We start from the raw sequence: 21,409 nt of genomic DNA, 5'->3' as shown, positions 1-21,409 counted from the left end.
GACTGGACAGCCACCTGTCTGAAATGGTATAGGGACTCCTGCTTGAGCAGGGGCCTGGACTGGAAGATCTCTAAGGTCTCTTCCACCTCTATTTTGATTGATTGATTGATTGATTGATTGATTGATTGATTGATTGAAGTATCCCTCTACTAAGGTGCCTAGGGCTTTAAAAGTAAAAAACAGCATTTGAATTGCACTGGTAGGAAGACAGTGCAGGGCCTGGGGTACAAGCATAATGTATTTGTGATGGCACTTTGGTTGACACTATAAAAAAAGGAGTCCCACAAAATTAATTTATTAGCTATTCTTTGGAGGAGATTCTGAGATATAGACCACTGATATATGCACATACATATAAAAGCAGGCTCTGTTCGCATATTTCAAAGTGCGGGAGAATTTGAACCGAAGTTTGCAATCTTAGGTAACAAGTAGGGAAACTGGGCATTGCACAAGACTTTTGCCTGCATTTATTTATTTGTTGCTATCTATCCTGTATTGGTGGAGGACAGGGGGCTCATCCAGGTTATCTTTCTTTGTAACAGATGTAATATATGGCCTTTATATTTGCTGTCCACTAGTGTTATGTTAGTAGAAAGTTCTGAGTTCAAATCTAGGCTGGGTCCTAGAACACACAGGACAAGTTACTTGGAGCAGAGGCAGAGTTTAGTTCAACAGCTCAATGTGCAGTACAGCAATCAAAAGGTAGGGTATGAACTTACAGGTTTGAGGTGGTTACCTTTATAGAGAAACCTTTCCTTTGCTCTTCCCAGGGACAGGGCCTGCCCTCTAGGAATTATTGAAAATTGCAATTAGCTGGATAGCTAAAAGTAGTTAACACCTTGCTGAGCTTGTGAGGGAGGAGGATCCAGGCATCTACCATATCAACTGGCTTCCAGCTTAATTAACATTGTGACTGGAGGTGTCAATTACACAGAGGAAGGGATTTTTTTAAAAAAGTATTTTATTGGTTTTCTATCATTACAATTTATTTCTGCTTAATAAACAACGTGTTGTCTGGGTTAATTTTTGCCTAGTCATAAAAGTTAAGTTCTTACTCTCTATCTCATTTTTTTCCTGGAAGGGATCTTTTGTTTACCCTGAAAGGAAAGTTTAATAGGCTACCATCTTTGGCCAGTCTCCAGCTCTCTGGGTGTAAAGGTTTCCATATCCTGAGGGGATCTCTTATGTTTTGATTGAATTGCAGATATCTGCCAATTTCTGGTGGGAGACACATTTAGTCAGTTCAGCCCAAGTGTCAATATCAGCAGAAAAGCTTAAGAGGTGCTTTGTTTCATAACCTGGGATTTACTGAGGTCAGATATGGCCATGGATATAGTGGATAGTGTTAATCGCAATCTCACAAATTAATTGCCATCTAGGTCCAGCCATCCCCCATTTTATCCTCTAAGAATGCCTGTTGGGACTAATTTGCAGTATGTCAGCTTTTCCCTCTTTCCTTCATTTTCATCTATGAGTGCATTGGTGTCTAGAGGCATCAGGGTACCCAGCATCTCTCTTTTTATGTGCAATGTTTCCCTCTGCACATATTATTCTATAAAGCACATTCTTTTTAAAACAGAAGAGTGCACTGCAAAATCAGAGAAATGTGATGACCAACACACAGTATTATTGTGGTTCATAAATCACTTTGGGGAGTACAAATGTATTCATACCCGATGCATATGTCTTTCCCATACCTAGTCATTATGTTGACAATTTAGCATGTATAGAAGGAAACTGATCAAATATACTACACCCGCATGATTGTTCCATCCCAATAGACCAGTGGTTCTCAACTTTTTTAATGCCGCGACCCCAACTGGTCGTAAGTCGAGGATTACTGAACTGGTCGTAAGTCGAGGACTACTCAACTGGTGCAGCACTGTTTGCAGAATGGGACTTTTGGCGGGCTCAGCAGGGCAGAGACAGCCTGGACAATTCCTATTGGCTTTTGAAAGCCAATAGAATTAGACTCTATTCAAGAGAGTCTATTCTATTGGCTTTCAAAAGCCAATAGAATAAAAGGGAGTAGCACAGCTAAGGAAAAGGAGAAAAAAATGGCGGACTGCATTGTTTAGCGACCCCCGTGAAATGGTGTTCAACCCCTAATGGGGTCCCGACCCACAGGTTGAGAACCATTGCAATAGACTCTATAACTTTTGGAAAAATGAGGTATTTCACAAGCACTTATTCTTCATTTATCTTGAATCTTCCTTCAAAGTTAAACTGAGATTGCTCCAGGCACTACCTTACGGATGTATGTATATGATTTCCTCAGGGTGACACTCCCATGATGCGAGACCCCACGAGGGAGGATGCATTCCTCAGTCAATTTCTGGATCTCAGCATCCCAACATAGCACTGTGGCAATGACATCATTCTTCTCATCCCGTCCTCCAGTAATGAACAGTTTGTTGTTGCAAGGAGCAATCCCACAACTAGCACATTCATGATTTAACTGAGTCACAAGGCACCATATATCTTTGAGTGGGCTGTAAGAATAGAGTGCTTTCATTGCCCCACCTGGAAAGGGAAGATGGAAAATTATTCTTTTCAACAAGTGACTGCTAATGCATAAAGTGAAACCTCAATTTAACAGACTCCCATTAATCGACTTTGGATGCAACAGACCAAATTTGTCTCTAGATATACCCCCCAAAATAATAGACAAGACCATTGCATCTGAAGCAGACAATCTACATAAGACAGTTATTTTTTTTAAATTTTTATGGTATGTATGATGATTTTCATCATTTATGAAATGATATCATTTTGCAACCTATGTAAACCATTGCAAATGATGTAATTTGTGATTTAATGGATATTTGGGAGTAATGGAATTCTGTTTCCCCAACTGGCCCATTAAATTCAGGCATGATTGCACTATGCTTCAGAGCAATGTAGAGTATTTATGTCAGAGTCAAGTTTCTTCTCCCCACACACAATGCTGTAAAAAAATGGACAACCAAAAATTATTCTACTATGAGATTTAGGCTGAAGCTGCCATAATCTAAAGTAAGCCAAGTAGACAAAAGCCAGGAATCTTGTCTCAAAGATCCTTTCCAGGTAGGTAGAAAAGACAAAACAAATTAGTGGTGGGATTCAAATATGTGAACAGCCAGTTCTCTGTGTAGATGCTGCTTCCAGAAGTCTATTCTGGGCCTGGGCAACAAAAAATTAGCTACCGATTCTGCCGAAATGGTACGAACTGGCTGAATCCCACCACTGGAACAAATCATTATGAAATCAAAGAAGAAATGTTATCTGAAGCAAAGACTTGTAAATCAACAAGCAAATGTAGCTGCTGGGATTTGTGAATTAACAAAGCAAGGATCTGGGGGGATAAAAAAAAGTGCTGAAGCCGTCCAACTGTTTGAGTCCTCCTGAATGCAGACATGGGCCTAAGTCCCTCTAACTAATGCCTGGCAGCTTAGGCATGTATGTGTGTGTGTGTGTGCGTGAGAGAGAAAGAGAGAGAGAGAGAGAGAGGGAGAGAGAAAGAGAGAGAGAGAGAGCGCAAATGTACATAATAATCAGTATAGTTTTACTGCTGTTTTAAATTCATTGGGCCTCCATGTATTCCTAAGAAGCTGATATGCTGCAGTGTTACATTGAAACTGATTTGTGTTTTTGTTCCTAAGTATTTCCTGGCTGTTGATGACCAGGGATGTGTGTCTTGTCTTCTCTAGCCACACTGATCTGGAAAATCCAGGCAGAAAACAAAAGGGACTTACCCCAAAGGTGCTTTTCCACAAGGCAACTGGAGTTTCTTTTTTTTCTTGGAAGACATTTTGTTCTCATCCAAGAAGTTTCTTCAGCTCTGACTGGATGGTGGGGAATGGAAGGATTTATACTCCTTGGATAAATCCTTTCATTCTCCACTATCCAGTCAGAGCTAAAGAAGCTTCTTGGATGAGAAGTGAAACGTCTTCAAAAAAAAAAAAAAAGAAAGTCCAGTTGCCTCGTGGAAAAGCATCTTTGGGATAACTGTGATCTGGATGATTGAGAATCTCCATAGACAAGAGGGACTTACCAAATCAATGTGTCTCAACAGACAGTAAGTAAGTAACCATAAGCACATAGGTAACACTACACCATTTATGATTACAATGCATACTGATTCCAGGATGTCTATTGCTTAACTTCCTGCCTACATCCTGGTATAAGAAAGAATACAAAAACTCTTTTGTACAAATTATTTAACCACTGAAAATTGTTTTGATTTGATCTATTCAAATCAAAATTATATCTGAAAGTATATTAAATACACAGCAACTTTTTTGGCATATCCTACTAAATTGTACATCAATTATGCCTTTGTCTGTGACTTAGTGAAAATGTGTATGAAATTATTGTCAAAGAATCTTGGTTTGTATATATGAAGTGAGAGGAGACACATATATGTCAGACTCATTGAAAACAAAGCAAAATATTCTCTTACATTCAAAAGTTCATCTAAAAGCATTGGCATTTGTGTATGTATGTATGCACACCAACACACACCCACACACACACACACACACACTCATGCTGGACATTCACTGTATACATATATAAGCAAGCATCATACTATTACATTACTTTTAAATGATTTCAGTAATACCAATATATTCATTCTATTCTAATTAATAGTGTATCATTAGTAGTAACTTTACTATTGTATGTTAGCTAACACTAAAATGCACTCTATGTCTCTAGAAGTATCCACATCTAATTAAAAAAGAGTATCACAAGTCATATTTTTACATCCTTATGTGGTATTTGTGCAGTAAATGAAAATAAGTACAATTATAAAGAGTTCTGAGTTAATAAAAACATGCAAAATTATTTAAACATGTTCAAGCAGATATTAAACCTACCCACAACATAGATATGGTCATGAAAAGTTGTAGCATTGATACACTTTGCTTCAACAGGCATAGGTGTTTTTAAGCACCAGTTGTTTGTTGTTGGATCATAACATTGTATGTTGTCAGTAGCCAACTTTCCATTGGGTCCTCCTCCAATCACATAGAGTTTCTTTTTGTAACTGGCTGCTCCAAATGAGCTCACACTGATCATGAGAGGAGTTGCCTTTATTAAAATCAAACAAATAAAGTAATTTAGGAATGTGTTAAAAATTAATTTTGATTTTATGTGTCTTATTATATTAGGGAAATAGATTATACAATTAAGTTGAAGTCCAAAGTTAAAAGATACTAGTTGATTAGGAAGAAAAATATTACAATAATAGAAAAACAATGAAAAGTGGCTTCAAAATCTTTGTGAGTCAGAAAAAATAATGCAAAACTTGCTGCAGTGTTTATGGGATAAGGAGTCAAAAGTTAACAACATAGTTATGTTTGAAAGAAAGAAGGAAGAAGCATAGATATGAATCTGTAGAATAAGAGATTCAAATCTGTACTTGCCAATGGAATGACTTTGGGTGCTTTGGGCTAATCATCATTCCGGAACCCATTTTTTTTCAACAGGAGTAAAATAAAGTACATTACTAATAGTGTACCAATATTATTATAATAGCTAGAATAACAAGAATTGTTATTTTTCAACAGAGTTGGACTAATTCTGCAGAAGTTAATTATATTGCAAAGCACAATAGGTAAATAAATGTGCATGTCCACAAGAGGAATCTAACATAGAATTCTAGAAAATATTTCTTATATAGACTGGAAATGCTACTTTGAAAAAAAAGAATAGAAACTTTTTGCTTATAAATGGAAAATGAGTTTCTTAGGAAACATGTAGCTAAACATATACATCTTTCTGTTTTAATTTAGACCCATAAAAATTGACAAATGAAGTAAAATACACACACTGCTATTTTTGCATTCTCAGTTTCATGAATTCATACTAATGTAAAAGTGGGAAACAGGAATTGAGAGTAATGGTACAACATTACAACACTGTCTTTGAGCACTGCTTTGCTCTGACTTGTACACCCTCTATGTAGGCTGCATCTAAAAACAGCCTGGGATTTCTGATCTGCTTTGAAGATCTTCACCTGCAAGAGCTGTTACATGGGGCGTGAAAAACAGATGTGCTAAGTTCTGCATGTCTCTCTTGTCTAAACTACATTCATACTGCACAGCTGATAATGGAGGGCAGAATAAAGTTATTTTAATACTCAGTGCATTTGCTGGCTAGTTCTACACTGTATTATAAATGCAGACTTTAAAAAACATTTCTGGTGTGTGTGAAAACACTATCTGCCTGTTCACTTACATTAAATAGCAACATTGTGTTATTTTGGTCCTGTTTTCTGTTTCACTAATACTGAAAGTACAGCTATACTCTACCTCAGACCAACAGTTGTGAAAGGAATCATAAATCTCCACACTGTTAAGTCTTTGTACACCATCAAAACCACCAAGCACATACACTTTGCCGCCCAAAACAGCCATTTTGTGCCTCCATCTTCCAACATTCAAATATTCAATTTGGATCCATTTGTTGATGGATGAATTATACCTCCAGACTTCATGCTGTGTTTCTTTTCCTCCTGCAGAAAATAAAAATCAAATTCCACTTTTTTCAAAGATCCAGAACATATTCTCAACAGCAGTTTTTGTTCATATGCTCTCATTAGGCTTTTGTCTATTTATGCTGTTGTCTATTTTTTTTGTTTACTAAGATTTTAGTCCTTATTGCTTAAGAGATAAACAGAACTAATCTCAAAAAGCTCTGACACATTTTTTATTCACAGAATTTAAATACATCATTATGTTTATAACTGGAATGCATCAATAATGACATACTTGAAAAACTGAAGACTTCTTTATCTATTTAGTTTAATAATAATAATAACAACAACTTTATTGTCACTTTGAATGTACACCAATTGGCATACATCAAAATGAAATTTCGTTGCATACAGCTCTAAAGGGCCACCACCTCCAATATACACTTCTTGTTCGTGGCCAGCTCAAGTTTCAGAATGGCCATTTTAGTCTCTAGGGAGAGAATGATGGCAAACAGGACAGATGGAAATGGAGCTCCATGTGGATTAGCCCTCAAATTAGCTTGTATTCCTGCAGGACACCCTCACCTCCTTTCCTTTTTCTGATCCTGTCTCTTCCACCTTTTCCTTAAAGAAGCCTCACTCCTTTTCACCCCTGGAGCATTCTGTCACTGCCTCCAACTGCTCCAAAAGCCTCTCTCCCTTCCTCTGGGCCTGCCAATAGCCTCATCCAGTTCCTACGCTCCATAATCCCAGGACCACTCCTCCTTTGCCTCCTTTGGAAACAGCTCTGATTTGCAACAGAATCCGTTGCTGTGCCAGCAGTCAGGTCTTGCTGCCGGCAGAACAATTTCAAACAATGAAAACAACTTTTAATGGTCCCACCAACCGTTCCGAAACAACTAGAAACTCGCCATACCAGCAAAGATTGTTGATCGTATGTTAGCTTAGTCCCACTACATTGCTTAAACACATTAAAACCTTCCCAATCATGTGGCCTATATCCCTTATATGCCTCCAAAAACGTTTCACCTTCAAGAGCCAATGCAGCCGCAGCTGATGCAGGTGCTGCCATCTTAGATAAAATTTAGATTTATACCCTGCCATTTCTTCAAGAGCCAAAGTGTATATATAGTACTCAATCGTTCAATATTTTTCTACCAAAAAGTATTTTCCATTGTTAAGAGTGTAACTAAAAGGTCCTATAAAAGTTTGTGGGAGAGAGTAGATTTAAACCTAACTCTCGGTGCCAGTTTGTCATATTCTTTACATGCCTGCACTTAGAAATAGACATACTTTTTGACCCTACATAAATATTCTTCCAGCATCTGAAAGGTGCAGAAGTGGCATAGAAGTGACATCACCAGTGAGGACACAATATTGGTTCTTATTTTTTGATCTGGGAGAGGATCTGGGAGGTTTAAGGAGCTAAATAGATGCATCTATTTTGCACTCAAACTTCACAAAAAATGGGACTATGAAATCATAAGTGGCTGATGACCCACAGGTTCACCATCCATGGCTATACCCTCAACAATTTACCCTGCATAAGAAGCAAAAGATTTGTTTCATGCTATTATATTTGCACTTATAAGTTTATCTATTCATGCTATGTAATGTTTTGGATCTGATTTCCAAAACATACTTAGGATTAATGGGAATCCAGATGGGGCTACTGTGTACTTCAAAATAAAAGTAGCCAGATAAAACATTTACATTCTTGCCTGTGCTAAACACATTTTGGAGATCAAATTCAAAGCTCTGCACAGCCCTGCTATCTTAATTTTTTTCTTTCTTAGGCATAAACATAATAAAGGCAGGGAAGGCAACAGTTATGCCCCATAGACACAGGACATCCAATAAGACTCCTTTTTGCTAAGCACTCTTCAACTCACATTTTTATAAACCTGAATAAATGTGGGGTCTGAATAGGAGCTGTAGCAAAGGGGGGAGGGGGAAGGAAGGAAGGAAGGAAGGAAGGAAGGAAGGAAGGAAGGAAGGAAGGAAGGAAGGAAGGAAGGAAGATGATAGAGAGCAATGCCACCAAAGCTGCTGCAACATCTCTTCCCCAACTGCTTCAAATCAACCTTGCTTCAGCAGCAGGGCCACTGCAAGCAAATATGTAAGTCATACATTGCACAAAAGTGCCAAGACACAGGGGTACCAAATGATGAGAATGGTGACAGCCCAATGCCCATTACTGGACACCAGATTATGGGAAGAAGCCCATCAAGTTACAACTTCATGCAACTGTGAATGTAGGGAGAATGAAGCATCAGCAAACCAGCTGCCATGTGGCATGATTTGACACACTAGAAGCAAAAATATTTACATAAAGGCACCTTATAGGTCAGCAACACTCATGCTAAACAGCGTGGTTTCTTCTGGAAGTAAAGCCTTTGGAATCTCTGATCGCTTCCCCAGAGATGCTATCCTTTGGAAGTGGATCAGAGTTCAGCTTGCATCCGTTTGTCTGCTTTACTTGCTAATTCACCATTTAGCTCTGTGATTCTTCTTTTTTTTAAAAAAAAAGGCAGAAGAGAGAGAGAACAAATTATTTTATTCCTTACCTGATATGTAGATTTCATTTCCTAGTGTAACACAAGCGAATTCCACCCATTTTTTATTCTCACTTTCTAATTCTTGTTCTGTGTTTGGCAGTTTTGCCACTTCCAAACGACTGCGTCTCAAAGGATCGAGGCAAGTTACTTCTGATACAAATTTTTCATCCTTTGTGCAACCACCTATGATCATAAAAACCTCAGACTGGAATTCATGCATTCTGGGCTTTGTTCTTCCTGAAATCATCTAAACAAAAACAAAATTAACCAGTATTATCATTATTGTTATAAAAAAATAATAGCAACCAACAACCACCTTCCCCCCTATAAATGTGTATTTAGGTCATAGATACACATGTTTGTGGGGACTAGAAGTGACATATGATTCTGAGGTCAAATGTGGCAGAACTCAATAACTTACTTACAATTTCCCATTTAAGATGTATAATAAGTATAATTTGGAAGCAATTTTTGAAGATGCTCTGAGCCCTTAAACCGGCACCATTATTCTAGGCTTTAAACACATCATACTCAAAAGGGTGATAAGGAATTCATTCATAAGTATAATTAATAACAGATTTTTCAGGTAGAAATATAAACAATAACAAAAAAAATCCTATGACAATTTAATAATAGATCATCAGCAATTGCATAATTTTAGGGGAAAATATAAAATTACCACAAAAGTTCATACAAAAATATTTATGTATGCCAGGAGCTATGTGAGCTTTTGAATATATGAATATATCTCTGATTTAGAGCAAAAAAGGGTTGCTGAAAGCCATGAAGCCATTATCCATGAAATTGATCAAAGTTGCACTTAGCAATCAAGTTTCTTATCACAAATCAATCTTTGTATTGTAGTTCCTTTAATACTATTACATTTTCACTCACCTCATTTCCTGATAGATGGTACATTCTGGCTTCCTGAAGCAGAGGAAAGACATCAGGACATTGTCTGATGAGTGGATCTGCTTCAACAGTGTCTACAAAATACCAAGGATCCAGAAGAGGTAAACGCACACTCTCAAGGATATATGGGAGGAGTGGGAGCCTGTCCGCTGTTTTGTAACGCACCCACTTCATAACTATCTGAAATACTTGAGCTTCTTCAGTGACACAGAGGTCATCACTTTTTAACATGCTATGTAGAATCTCCGCAGGCAACTCACAGACCTCATCATAATTCACCACTTGTGTAAAATTCTGGACAATATAATTCTCGACTTGCTGCTTCAATGTATCAAGGGAATGAGCATCAGCCAGCCTAAGAATCCCAACACAGTTTTCTGGATGTAAAGCTTCTTTAAGGAAACTGGAACAAGCTTCTACCATGCGCAAAAACTGAAAGCATAGGAGAAAGATATCATATAGACCCATTTTCTTGTCTTGTTTTACTGCTCTTGAAAAACCCTTGTTTTCTTGTTACATACAGTAGTTCAAATTTGTGCATGTTTCAGTTGATGTTACTTATGTGGTAGCAATTCACAATTGAAACATTTTCTTCTCACAGTTGATCTTGACAATATTTTGATACAGTTCAAGGAGAACAAGATAATCAGCAGCCAGGCAAATTTTCACAACCACCTGGAACCACTGAAGCAAAGTCCTAAATCTAAGAATGTAAGAAAAATGCTGATGGATCAGGCCAAAATATTATTCTTTGTAAAGCAATAGCCAACCAGATTTATCCTAGGACTTCACAAGTTCTAATGAACAAGCATTAGAGGACAAGGGCCTTCTCCACAGTTATTCCCTAAATGCAACTGATAGGATGCCTTGGATTCTGAGTGTACTATACATTACCTCAAAAACTGTTAAACTTGCATATCACTCTGCTAAATAGCAAGCTAATGTTTTGCATTTAATGGCAATTGCTATTTTCAACAAACATTTAATCTTTTATATTAAGATAATGAATGCTTATGCAAATTAATCTCAGTAAAATACCACAACAGACAAAGTTTTCCCAGAAATGACTGTGCTGAAGGTAAATTAAGATCTACTGACTGTCCTCTGAATTAGAAGAAGTAGATCAGCAAGGGTTTTGACTCCCAATTGTTTAATAAGGGCAACAATTATGTTGCTATAAAATATACTCTCTCTATTGTACTCCTGAAATTAAGAAAATGGGAGTAATTTATTTTAGTTATTTTCCAAATAAATATTCTGCTAATAACCTTCAGTAATATTACTGAAATGCATATATAAGGGGTTAGAAAAAATAATTAATAATCCCACTTACCTGATATTGTTAGTGCAATAATTAATAATAACATTGCTGGGGATGTATGCTTTTATTAATTATCATTAAAATAATCGATCCAAAAGTAATATTAGTACTGGGATTAATTTGTTTATATTATACTGAGTTCATGGTTTAATACAACTATTTGATACATTGTTGAAGCTATCAAATTATACAATAAGAAAAAATGTTACCTTGTCTGGACCATGCTGGCAAATACTTTCTAAATATCCATCCAGTTACTTTAAAAGATATCAGCATTGGAATCAGTCTGACCATAAGGCTGAGTTATACAACCATGTCAGGTGTAAATGTTGGAAAATAATACTGGTGGCTTGCTGGCCATTTCTCAAAACCTTCTGCAAAATGTCCTCCATTGAGGTACCAAGTTGTATGTATGTATCATACACTCTTTGGTTACCTTCAGATATAAGGAATGATTCTATTTTCTTACTAGTATTACAGTAAGATTCAACCATCCGTATAATAAGCTTGTATGCACAGGATAAGTCTAGTGCTGGGTCAAATAGTTTTGAAGTGTTTGACCTAAAGATGATGCCTCTCCAGATTTTATGCAAGCACAACTGGTGAGAGGACAGTTACCTCCAGTGGTCCCTTAAGAGCAGAGCTGTTCTTACTTTCCACATCCCCCTCTTTCTCAGATTCTGTTTCATGAAGCAACTGCTCAATTCTGCTTAATAATAAAAGCATCACCTTGTCTTATGCTTTAGGCATCAAAACATGTTAAGCAAGTCCTCGTAATATATCAGTTTCTTTCTAACAGCTGATGAAACCTCAAAAAAAATTGGTTGCTGTACATAAATTAGTTACAGTTGAAGTACAACATGGTTTTAAAAAGTAATTAAAAGTAAAAGAGAGAAGTGAAAAACCAGAAACAGTTTAATAGGGTATGTAGATTTTAAAAATTATTCACAGGAGAATCTTATGTTCTGAACCATGTCCTGTTGACACATTTAGTTGCTTACAAAAACTGAAAATTAACAGACCTGGTGTATAAACCACTTGTTTCCTGTTTTTTTGAGATACATGTATGGAAATATTTAGCTTAGTATTTTCAATGAAGCTTATTTAATCAGTAGTCCATCTGATGTTGCATAATTGATTATATTAAATATCTTTCCCAGACAAATAATAATGATTTTAGCCAGATTATTACTTAATGAGACAAGAATTACAATAGTGTTCTGTTCAATTCTGCAAGAAAAACTACTAATGCACTTTCTCCCATAGTGAGGTAGGAAGTTTAAAAAAAAATGTGAAATAGATCCACTAAAGGAGGCTTGGCATCTGAAAACAAGTAAAAATGTAAATGCCTTTCCCAAAGTAGCTCTCCAAAACAGAAAAATCAACCCATGTTGTGTTATGACCTCATTTACTATTCCCATAAAAATGTTATACTATATGTGTCCCCTGGTTACCTAAAGAGTGCCCTCATATGTACCATGATACAAAGTGTCTATCACTGGTCCCATCTTAATTTTGCTAGCTTAATTTTGCTAGCTTTGTATGTTGAAGGCCAAAATAGAGTTTATTCGTTTTTTACTCTTGAATTTATATCTTCCTTCCCAGATACTACATATATTACTCTTTCCACTAATTTTCCTCACAACAAGCCTGTGAGGTTGTAATCAGAGAATATGACTGATCACTCATGAGTTTCCCTGACTGAGAATGGACTTTCTGTCAGGGCACCTCCAAAAATTAATGCTGGGGAGGGGTCTAATGCTTGCCCCCCCCCAAGTCATTGGTCTATGGTCTCACAGGATTCTATTTTGTCTTCTATTCTTTATAACATTTACATCTACCACTTATAATCTATTTCCAGAGGAGTATGTTTTCAGTATGCTGATAACATTCAGCTGTACTATTCAGTACTGTGCTGATTCCCTGAAATAATCAGCGACCTTGAACACACCTAAGCTTAATAGGTTGGATGAGAGAGAAGAATTGAAATTTGTTCCAGACAAAGCAGAGGTGCTATTGGGAAAGAAAAAGCTGGAAACTGGAATTTAGATACTATTGGTTCTGGATGTGATTATGCAAACAGACTATGTTACCTGTGATCTTGTTATCTGCTGTTATCTCATGTAATCACAGTTAATAAATATGGGGATAATTTGTTTATACAGTATATCTATAAACAGTTTCATTTGTTTTGGAACAAAGTTCAGTCCTATCCCCCCATTTTTCATATGCACAATTCACATCCAGATTCCACCCTAATATTTCCTAGCAATCTTAGAAATTTATAGCATTCTGGCCTTATATGTTATTCTGCCCCTGCATGTTGTTTCTTCCACAGTGAAAATAAGCTAGAAAATATACAGTGCAAAAGTGGTAAATCTGAGATGGGAGATACTATAGCCTTATTTCTGCTTTTTTTTTTTTTTTTTTTTTTTTTTACTATTTTGGTGATTTGGAGGTAGGATTTGGGGCTTATTTTCAAGAGTTGTGGAAATACCCCCCCAAATTCATAGACTCACAGGCTCATTATCCACAATTTTTTTTTATTCATAATTATACATTGGAACATAATATGCAAATAAAGAGCTTCATCTCTCTCCATTCTCCTGAAGGAACAGTTTCATAATTTATAAATATTTTTTGATCTACCACTATCACTGGATTTGCAGACATGGTGAGAATATGTCTACCCATTTATGGCTAATGAGTCTATTGTGACCCTTCCTCAGTAATCCAGACTTAGCAACATTTATTTATACTTTGGTTGCAACTTGTAACATCATTTCAATGTGCTTGAAAAGCTTCCAGAAACTGCAATGCCACATACACAGTACAACAGTTAAGCTGATGACCCATGCAAGGTATAGAAATCACACAATTGGTACTGATCTTTAAAGCCCCAAAGGACTTAGGACAGAAATGTCTCTCTCACTATGGATATGCCCAGTTATTCAAATCAACAGGAGGGCCCCTTTGAAGATTCCTGCATGATCCAAGGCTGCAAACTGAACTTCTCAGAGAGATTCCACAGCCTGAGAGCTACAAAAGCATAATTTGACTGCTATCTAGGATGCTTTTTGGTCTATGGACCAGAGTTTAGAATGTATTTTAGTATGACCTTGTGTGATGGAATGTAGACCAAATTTCCAAGATGAGGAAGTGCAATCCAGAAGTGTAACAGATAGCAAAGTTTAGATAGTTTGATTGGGTGGAAGAGGATCAAGTTAGCGTCTAAATAGAAATTCTAAGAGTATATCTTTATTGATGCAAGTAGTTTACTTTAGTTCGGCAAGATTCTGTCTACAGGTGAGCAACAATAAAGGAAATAGCTTATAAGTAAGTCTGCAGGCTTTCTTGGTTTTAGAATCTGACAGCTTGTCACTTATGGGCTTGATGCATGCTCTTACTGGTTCCTATCTACAGCCATGATAACTTTGATAATTTGGATGAAGGGGGTAACCAATACCTTGTTTCAAGAGATGCTGGCAATCCTGAAAATTGTTGTTATAAACCCTGTCTTTAGAGACCCTCCTCCCAATCCAGGGGAGTTTATTTTATTTATTTTATTTTATTTTTAAAATTTATAAGCCGCCCCACTCCCGAAGGACTCTGGGCGGCTAACAATAAAAAACACATAAAACATAACAAAACAACAATACAAAACCAATCAAGGGTAGCCCCATGTAGAGCGCGTTGCAGTAGTCCAAACGTGAGGTGACAAGGGCGTGAGTGACTGTAAGGAGAGCCTCCCGGTCCAGGTAGGGTCGCAACTGGTGCAACAGGCGAACTTGTGCAAAGGTCCTCCCAGCCACAGCCGTCAATTGATGTTCCAAATTCAGCTGTGGATCAAGGAGGACACCCAAGTTGCGAACCCGCTCCAAAGGGGGTATATTTTCCCCCGCAAGAGTCAACACTGGACAGTCGACATGATCCTTGGGAGGCAACATCCAAAGCCACTCGGTCTTGTCAGGATTGAGCCTGAGTCTGTTAACCCCCATCCAGACCCTCACGGCTTCGAGGCAACGGCCCATCACATCGGCCGCTTCACTGAGAGAGCTCGGGGAGGAGATATATAACTGGGTATCATCAGCATACTGATGAAACCTCACCCCGTGCTGTCTGATGATCTCACCCAGCGGCTTCATATAAATGTTAAATAGGAGGGGAGAGAGGACCGATCCCTGTGGCACGCTGCATTCAAGGGGCCTCGGGGTTGACCTCTGCCCTCCCACCAATACCGATCGCGACCGGCCAGAGAGGTAGGAGGAGAACCATCGTAAAATGGTGCCTCCCACTCCCACCCCTTCGAGTCGTCGCAAAAGGATACCATGATCGATGGTATCAAAAGCCGCTGAGAGGTCAAGTAGCACCAAGACAGAGGAATAACCTCTGTCTCGGGCCCACCAGAGATCATCCATCAGCGCGACCAAAGCAGTTTCTGTGCTGAAGCCGGGCCTGAAGCCAGATTGAAAAGGGTCTAGATAATCCGCTTCATCCAGAGACCGTCGGAGCTGGAGCGCCACCACTCTCTCTACAACCTTCCCCACAAAGGGGAGATTGGAGACTGGATGGAAGTTATTTAAATCAGCCGGGTCCAGGGTAGGTTTCTTGAGCAGGGGCCTCACAACCGCCTCCTTCAGGGATTGTGAAAAAGACCCCTCCCTCAACGAAGCGTTGATCAACACCTGGAGCCAGCTTCATGTCACCTCCTTCAGTGGTTCTGTTTCTATCTCAGTGAGTAATTCATCAATAAAAGAGATGAGGTACATTCAGTGGCCACTTTGTTGTGGGGTACCATGAGTCCTATATTACATTATCAGTTATAAGTTATTGTATCTTGTTATTACTGTTTCAGTTTTTATTATATGATTTTGTATTATGTCAATATATAATTTTTTAACTTTACAATGGACATTTGATTCATGCCATATAATCAAGCAATTATGAGTCCAAAGATTAAGTGGGTCACACATTTAATAAATAAATAAATAAATATCTTTAAAATGTATAGAACAACCAATTAAATCAATAGTTTCATGGCAACATTTAGAATACTTAAAACATAACAAAAAAATTATTTTGTTGAACAGTATAATTTGCAGTATTTGCAAAAAGGTAAAATAGGTAATGAAGTCCTCATTTAATGACTGTCTCATTTAGTGACCATTTGCAGTTATAATGGTGATGAAAAAAGTAAATTACAACCAGTCCTTGCATTTATGACCTTCCCTGGTCTGAAAAGCAAAGGAAAGCTGAAGTAAGATGATAAGCACAGTCAGTTTCACTCAACAACTGCTTCCCACATTGTTAATCCCTGTTGTACTCAATCAACAAGGACTACCTCTATAGCAATATTTTAAAGAATATATAGTAAACAGCCATTAATTGGCTATGCTTGTAAAGGCTACAGTTTAAATGTAGCAGTTAAATAAAATTAACTCATAGCTTAGTCTTATTATGTGCTTTGGCCCTACCATTTTCCATTAATTGCACACATTCACTTACCTGAAAAAGGCTGGCAGCTTCAAGGACTTTCTGCACATTTTCCTTGGTAATCAGCACTTTACTGGTATATGTATAGTCCAAAAGAATCTGCATTGTTTCTGCATCAACTCCCTTAATAACTATTTTTTCTTCATACTTTTCTTTTAAGTCATTGCAAAACATTGCCCTAAAGGGGAAAAAAATAGACAATTCAGTAAATCTAGAAAATCCAGTCAGTCTGCAAAATGTTCTGGAAATAAGCATGCAATGCCATTTAAATTATTTCACTTATTATACCAGAGCAAGACATCAGTATTACAACAGAACATTGGGAATTTTAATTTCAGTGTGATCAAATAAATATTCCAATATTATGCCAAAGCAATGGTTCATTAATATCTCAGAGCAAAGAGATTGTGCTTTTATTTTGATTGAACAAAAAATTAATAATTATATCAATACAGATGATTTTATTTTGATTTTGATAGTGTTTTTCCCAAAGGCTTGGGCACTACAACAGCAGAGTAAGGAGGTTTTTCATTTTGGTTTGACAAAATAATTATATTTATAAGCAATATATTAATAACAGAATAAGAAGGGATCTTGGAGGTCTTTTCGTCAAACTCCCTGCTCCAACAAGAAACCCTATACCATTTCAAACAAATGATTGTCCAATCTCTTCTTAAAAGGGTAGGAACAAGTGTATGAAACAGGTTTATTTTTTGGACCCTAAACTATTTAATACCATATTTCTGTCAATAATCGGGAAACTACATTACTTCAGGTTAGTGCCCAGTGCCCATTATTAGTCAAAATAAAATTTGTGTTTTGTTATATGTAGATAATTTTGTTCTTTCACATACTACATTGGTTCTGAAATGTCTACTTGAGGCATTAGTTAAATTTTGCCAGAAAAATTCATTCAAATTAACCATGATAAAATTAAGGCTTTCGGTTTTGATTAAAAAAAAAAGTACAGATGGAAAATTCAAGATCATGAGATGACAGAAGTGAAGTATTTTAATTATTTGGGCATTTTATTTAATTATGCTCTATCCTAGTAACTTCACTGAAAGGTATTACTTCAAAATAGCAAAACAAAATGCAAATGCAGATTTGTCTAGTGGTTAAGGCACTAGGCTAAAAGCAAGGAAACTGTGAGTTCTAGTTTCACTGTAGGAATGAAAGCTAGCTGGGTGATTTTGGGCCAGTCACTCTTTTTCAGTTCACAAGTTTAGGCTCACCTGTTGCAACCAATAGATGGTCTGAATAAAAGGGAACCGAAAATACTAGGAAGAAAAAAAAAATTCTGAAAACAAAATCTACTCTGATGGCCTTACTTCAAATGTTTTATTCAAAAAACGGGGTATTTGTTCCTGCAACAATGCAAAAAATTGTACCTCAATTTTATGTGGAACTCCAATTTGAAGTACATTGACCAATAATAACATATTGCCCAACTACAAGTAAAACTTTTAAGACCTCCTTTAAGTGTTCCAAGTAAAATTCCAGGGATTCTGTTGTTGTTCTCTGGAAATTGGGTACTGTCGATTGAAAAAAAAGGCTTTGCTAAGCCTACAGTATTAAGTTTTCGTCACAAACATATTTTTAGAAACAAGGAAGGATTGCTTCATGAAATCCCAAATGATTAGATAGTGGTTTAAACAAGTGATCTACAACATTAGTCAGATTGGCACTGATCCTGATGATTTATTTTCCAGCATATAATTATATTAAACAAAAATTATGGAATAATTCATTACATAAATTAATGGCTAAACAAAAGTTCCATGTTCACCTGTAACTTTTTGAATTAATTACAGATATGGATTCAGCTCCTTATATATCTTAATAATTTATATTTAAGTAAATACAGAATTGTCTTTTCAAGAACCAAATTATATGCTACACAATAGATTTCAAAAAATCTCCACTCTCAAAGATTTTGCCTCTATAATGGATTGATTTTGAAACAGGGGAATCTATTTTATTGTACTATGAATTTCATGATAACCTTTTCCAGGATGCTATCTGGCCTATTTATAAGATCAAGCAATCCTGGATAAGTCTTTCCCCAGATCTGTGTTTTAACAGTTTACAGATCTTTGTATAGTCTAACACTGCATTTTATTGCCACTTTATTGAACATGACCCAAGACTTTCTCATATTTGTTTTGTCAAAAATATTACATTTTTAATCACAAATGAAGCTTTTCTCTAAACAGAACAAGGAATTGGAGTACATAGATGATATCCAAAGCATTTTAAATTTTGATGATTCTATAACACCAGAGCTATTTTCTCTAGATAAAAAGAAAACAAAGGAAAAAGAATCCAGCAAGTTTTTTTAGAGGAATTTCATTGAATGTACTTAGAAACTCCTACATTATTAACAAAGAATAATTATTTTAGCATCTAATATAAAGTCAGTCAATTCATTCCTGATAGTGATTATAATTTAGGGATTTCAGCCTGCATATATATTAGGCTAGGCTTTAAAATTATAAAATTGTATGAGTAATGCTGATAATAATTTTATATTATGCCTAAAATAAACAAACAAAAACTCCACAAATAATTTCATCACTAGGAAAGGGATAATAATGACAATATATGTATATATCTAATTTGGGAAAGCCTGAAAGGCTTATCTCTCTGTTTGTTAAATCTAATACTGAGCCAATTTGATGTTGTGGTTAAAGGGATCAGAGTAGAAATCAGGAGACCATGAGTTCTAGTCCCATGTTAGGTACAGTCAACAGAGTAACTTGGATCAATCACTTTCTTTCAGCCCTAGGAAGGAGGCAATGGCAAACTACTTCTGAAAAATCTTGCCAATTAAATTGCAGAGACTAGTCCAGGCAGTCACCAGGAATTTGATTCAAAAGCACACACACACAAAGATCTGGGTTGCAAAAATACAATACAACACTCACTATAAATGTGTTCTAGCATCATCCCAAATACAAAATTTTGGGAAACATACAGAATACAGGTAGATTTAAATCAAGGATTCAAAAATGTAGTTTTATCATCCTAGTTGCTAAGTTGATAGAAGTTTGTAAAATCCAATGAAGAGGTCTTATTTTAAATATCTACCTTACCTAAAATAATTGCTTGCTGCTGCAAGGACCACACGGTGGCATGAAAAATGCATGCTGCCAACACACAGGGTAACATCTGTGAGAGAGTTTTCCAGACGGAGATTCTCCAAGCCATTCTGTAGGACCATGGATAAGCCTGTGTCATTAAATTTAACCCTTTCATTCAGAGAAACTTCCACAAATTCTCCCATGTTCCTGGTACATTCATTTTCCAAAGGCAATACAGTTTGATCCTCCAAGTCCTTCTTTACCAAGTCCCCCATGTTTGATCACTACCACCACTAGCATCACTAGCATTGATACTTCAATTAAAGATAGCCTCTCAGCCTTAGACAAGTCATGCTGCAGATGTAAGACGGATTTCCTGTGAGGGCCTCCCCACTTATCTACAGCTGTCACACTCACATAACAGGAAGCCTTGCACTTTCTCATCCTGTTAACACAAACAAAGTCAATTGTTTTCTAAATCTTATATATTTCAAGTAGTTTTCATATACCTAAAGACGACTTCCATATATGCCTTTGAATATGAGAAGACTATAATTTATAACAAATAGTATTAAAACTGTTTTCACTTTTTTTGCAGGTGATTGAAATTCATTGTCCAGATATACTGTATTAAACCTTTTAAACATTAAAATTGACCATATGGATAAGGAAATGTATAGTGAAAATAAACTTACTAGTGTTTTAAATTCAAATAACCGGAAATGAGATACAATGTTTCTCAATAGCATGTGAATGTCAACAGTATCATATTCAGGAGAACTATATATTAACTTTTAAGAGATGATGATAAATTACTAAAATAATAAGTGGAAGTCATTTCTTTTCTTTTTCTTTTTATACTATATTCTTTTTTCTTTCCTATTTTTTCTTTTTTTCTTTTTCTATTTTTTCTATTTATTCTTTTTTTTAGTTTGTATTAGTTTTTATCTTTCAAATTGTAATTTTAATAAGAGTATAAAAAGGATGTCTACATACTAATTACAACTGGATTTTTCAGTACATATTTGTTTTATATATTGGTAACCATGTAAAGTCATTTTTCATTTAAAATAATCCCAGTATTGTAATATATATCAATGCTAGCCATAATATCAATGCAATACATAAGTACTTTGTAATAATATCGGCAATATTGAAGAGAAAATACAATCTAGGTCAGTGGTTCTCAACCTGTGGGTCGGGATCCCATTTGGGGTCGAACGACCATTTCACGAGGGTCGCCAAACAATGCAGTCCACCACCTGAATAGAGTCTAATTCTATTGGCTTTCAAAAGCCAATAGGAATTGTCCAGGCTGTCTCTGCCCTGCTGAGCCCGCCAAAAGTCCCATTCTGCAAACGGTGCTGCAAGTTGTCTGCAGCGAAGGCGAGCTGTCTGGAAGTTTCCACCCCTCCCTGCTGAGCAACTACTAAAAATGTAAGTAAAAGAGGGTCAGGGGTGGGAGGTGGGACGCCTGCGGGCGCAGGGAGGGTTGCTGGCGCCATGGGGCCCGGCGGGTGTCTTACCTCCCTTGGGCTGGGCCAGCTGGTGGCCCAGCCGGTGGTCGGCCTGCGCCATCTCT

At 36.7% G+C, this 21,409-nt stretch overlaps 1 protein-coding gene across 2 annotated transcripts; it reads right to left on the bottom strand.

The window, feature by feature from the left end:
* Window positions 1–2,029: 2,029 nt before the first annotated feature.
* On the bottom strand, window positions 2,030–21,012 carry KLHL6 (kelch like family member 6). Of its 2 annotated transcripts, XM_039357048.1 has the most exons (8): window positions 20,523–21,012; window positions 19,840–19,955; window positions 16,757–16,922; window positions 9,913–10,362; window positions 9,028–9,265; window positions 6,297–6,499; window positions 4,860–5,073; window positions 2,030–2,523 (listed from the first exon to the last, which is right to left on the bottom strand). In XM_039357048.1, the coding sequence occupies exons 1-8, from the start codon at window positions 20,574–20,576 to the stop codon at window positions 2,222–2,224; spliced, it is 1,743 nt and encodes a 580-aa protein (XP_039212982.1). In that variant the 5' UTR covers window positions 20,577–21,012; the 3' UTR covers window positions 2,030–2,221. The 2 variants fall into 2 exon arrangements, with proteins under 2 accessions (XP_039212982.1, XP_039212981.1); XM_039357047.1 differs by lacking the exon at window positions 20,523–21,012 and having other exon boundaries at window positions 19,840–20,505.
* Window positions 21,013–21,409: the final 397 nt, after the last annotated feature.

The sequence above is a fragment of the Crotalus tigris genome, unplaced genomic scaffold, assembly GCF_016545835.1.
Source record: "Crotalus tigris isolate CLP2741 ecotype Arizona unplaced genomic scaffold, ASM1654583v1 scf7180000018862.1388955, whole genome shotgun sequence".
Taxonomy (NCBI): Eukaryota; Metazoa; Chordata; class Lepidosauria; order Squamata; family Viperidae; genus Crotalus; species Crotalus tigris.
The sequence above is the reverse complement of the archived record's forward strand: the minus strand, read 5'-3'. Positions and strand labels throughout refer to the sequence as shown.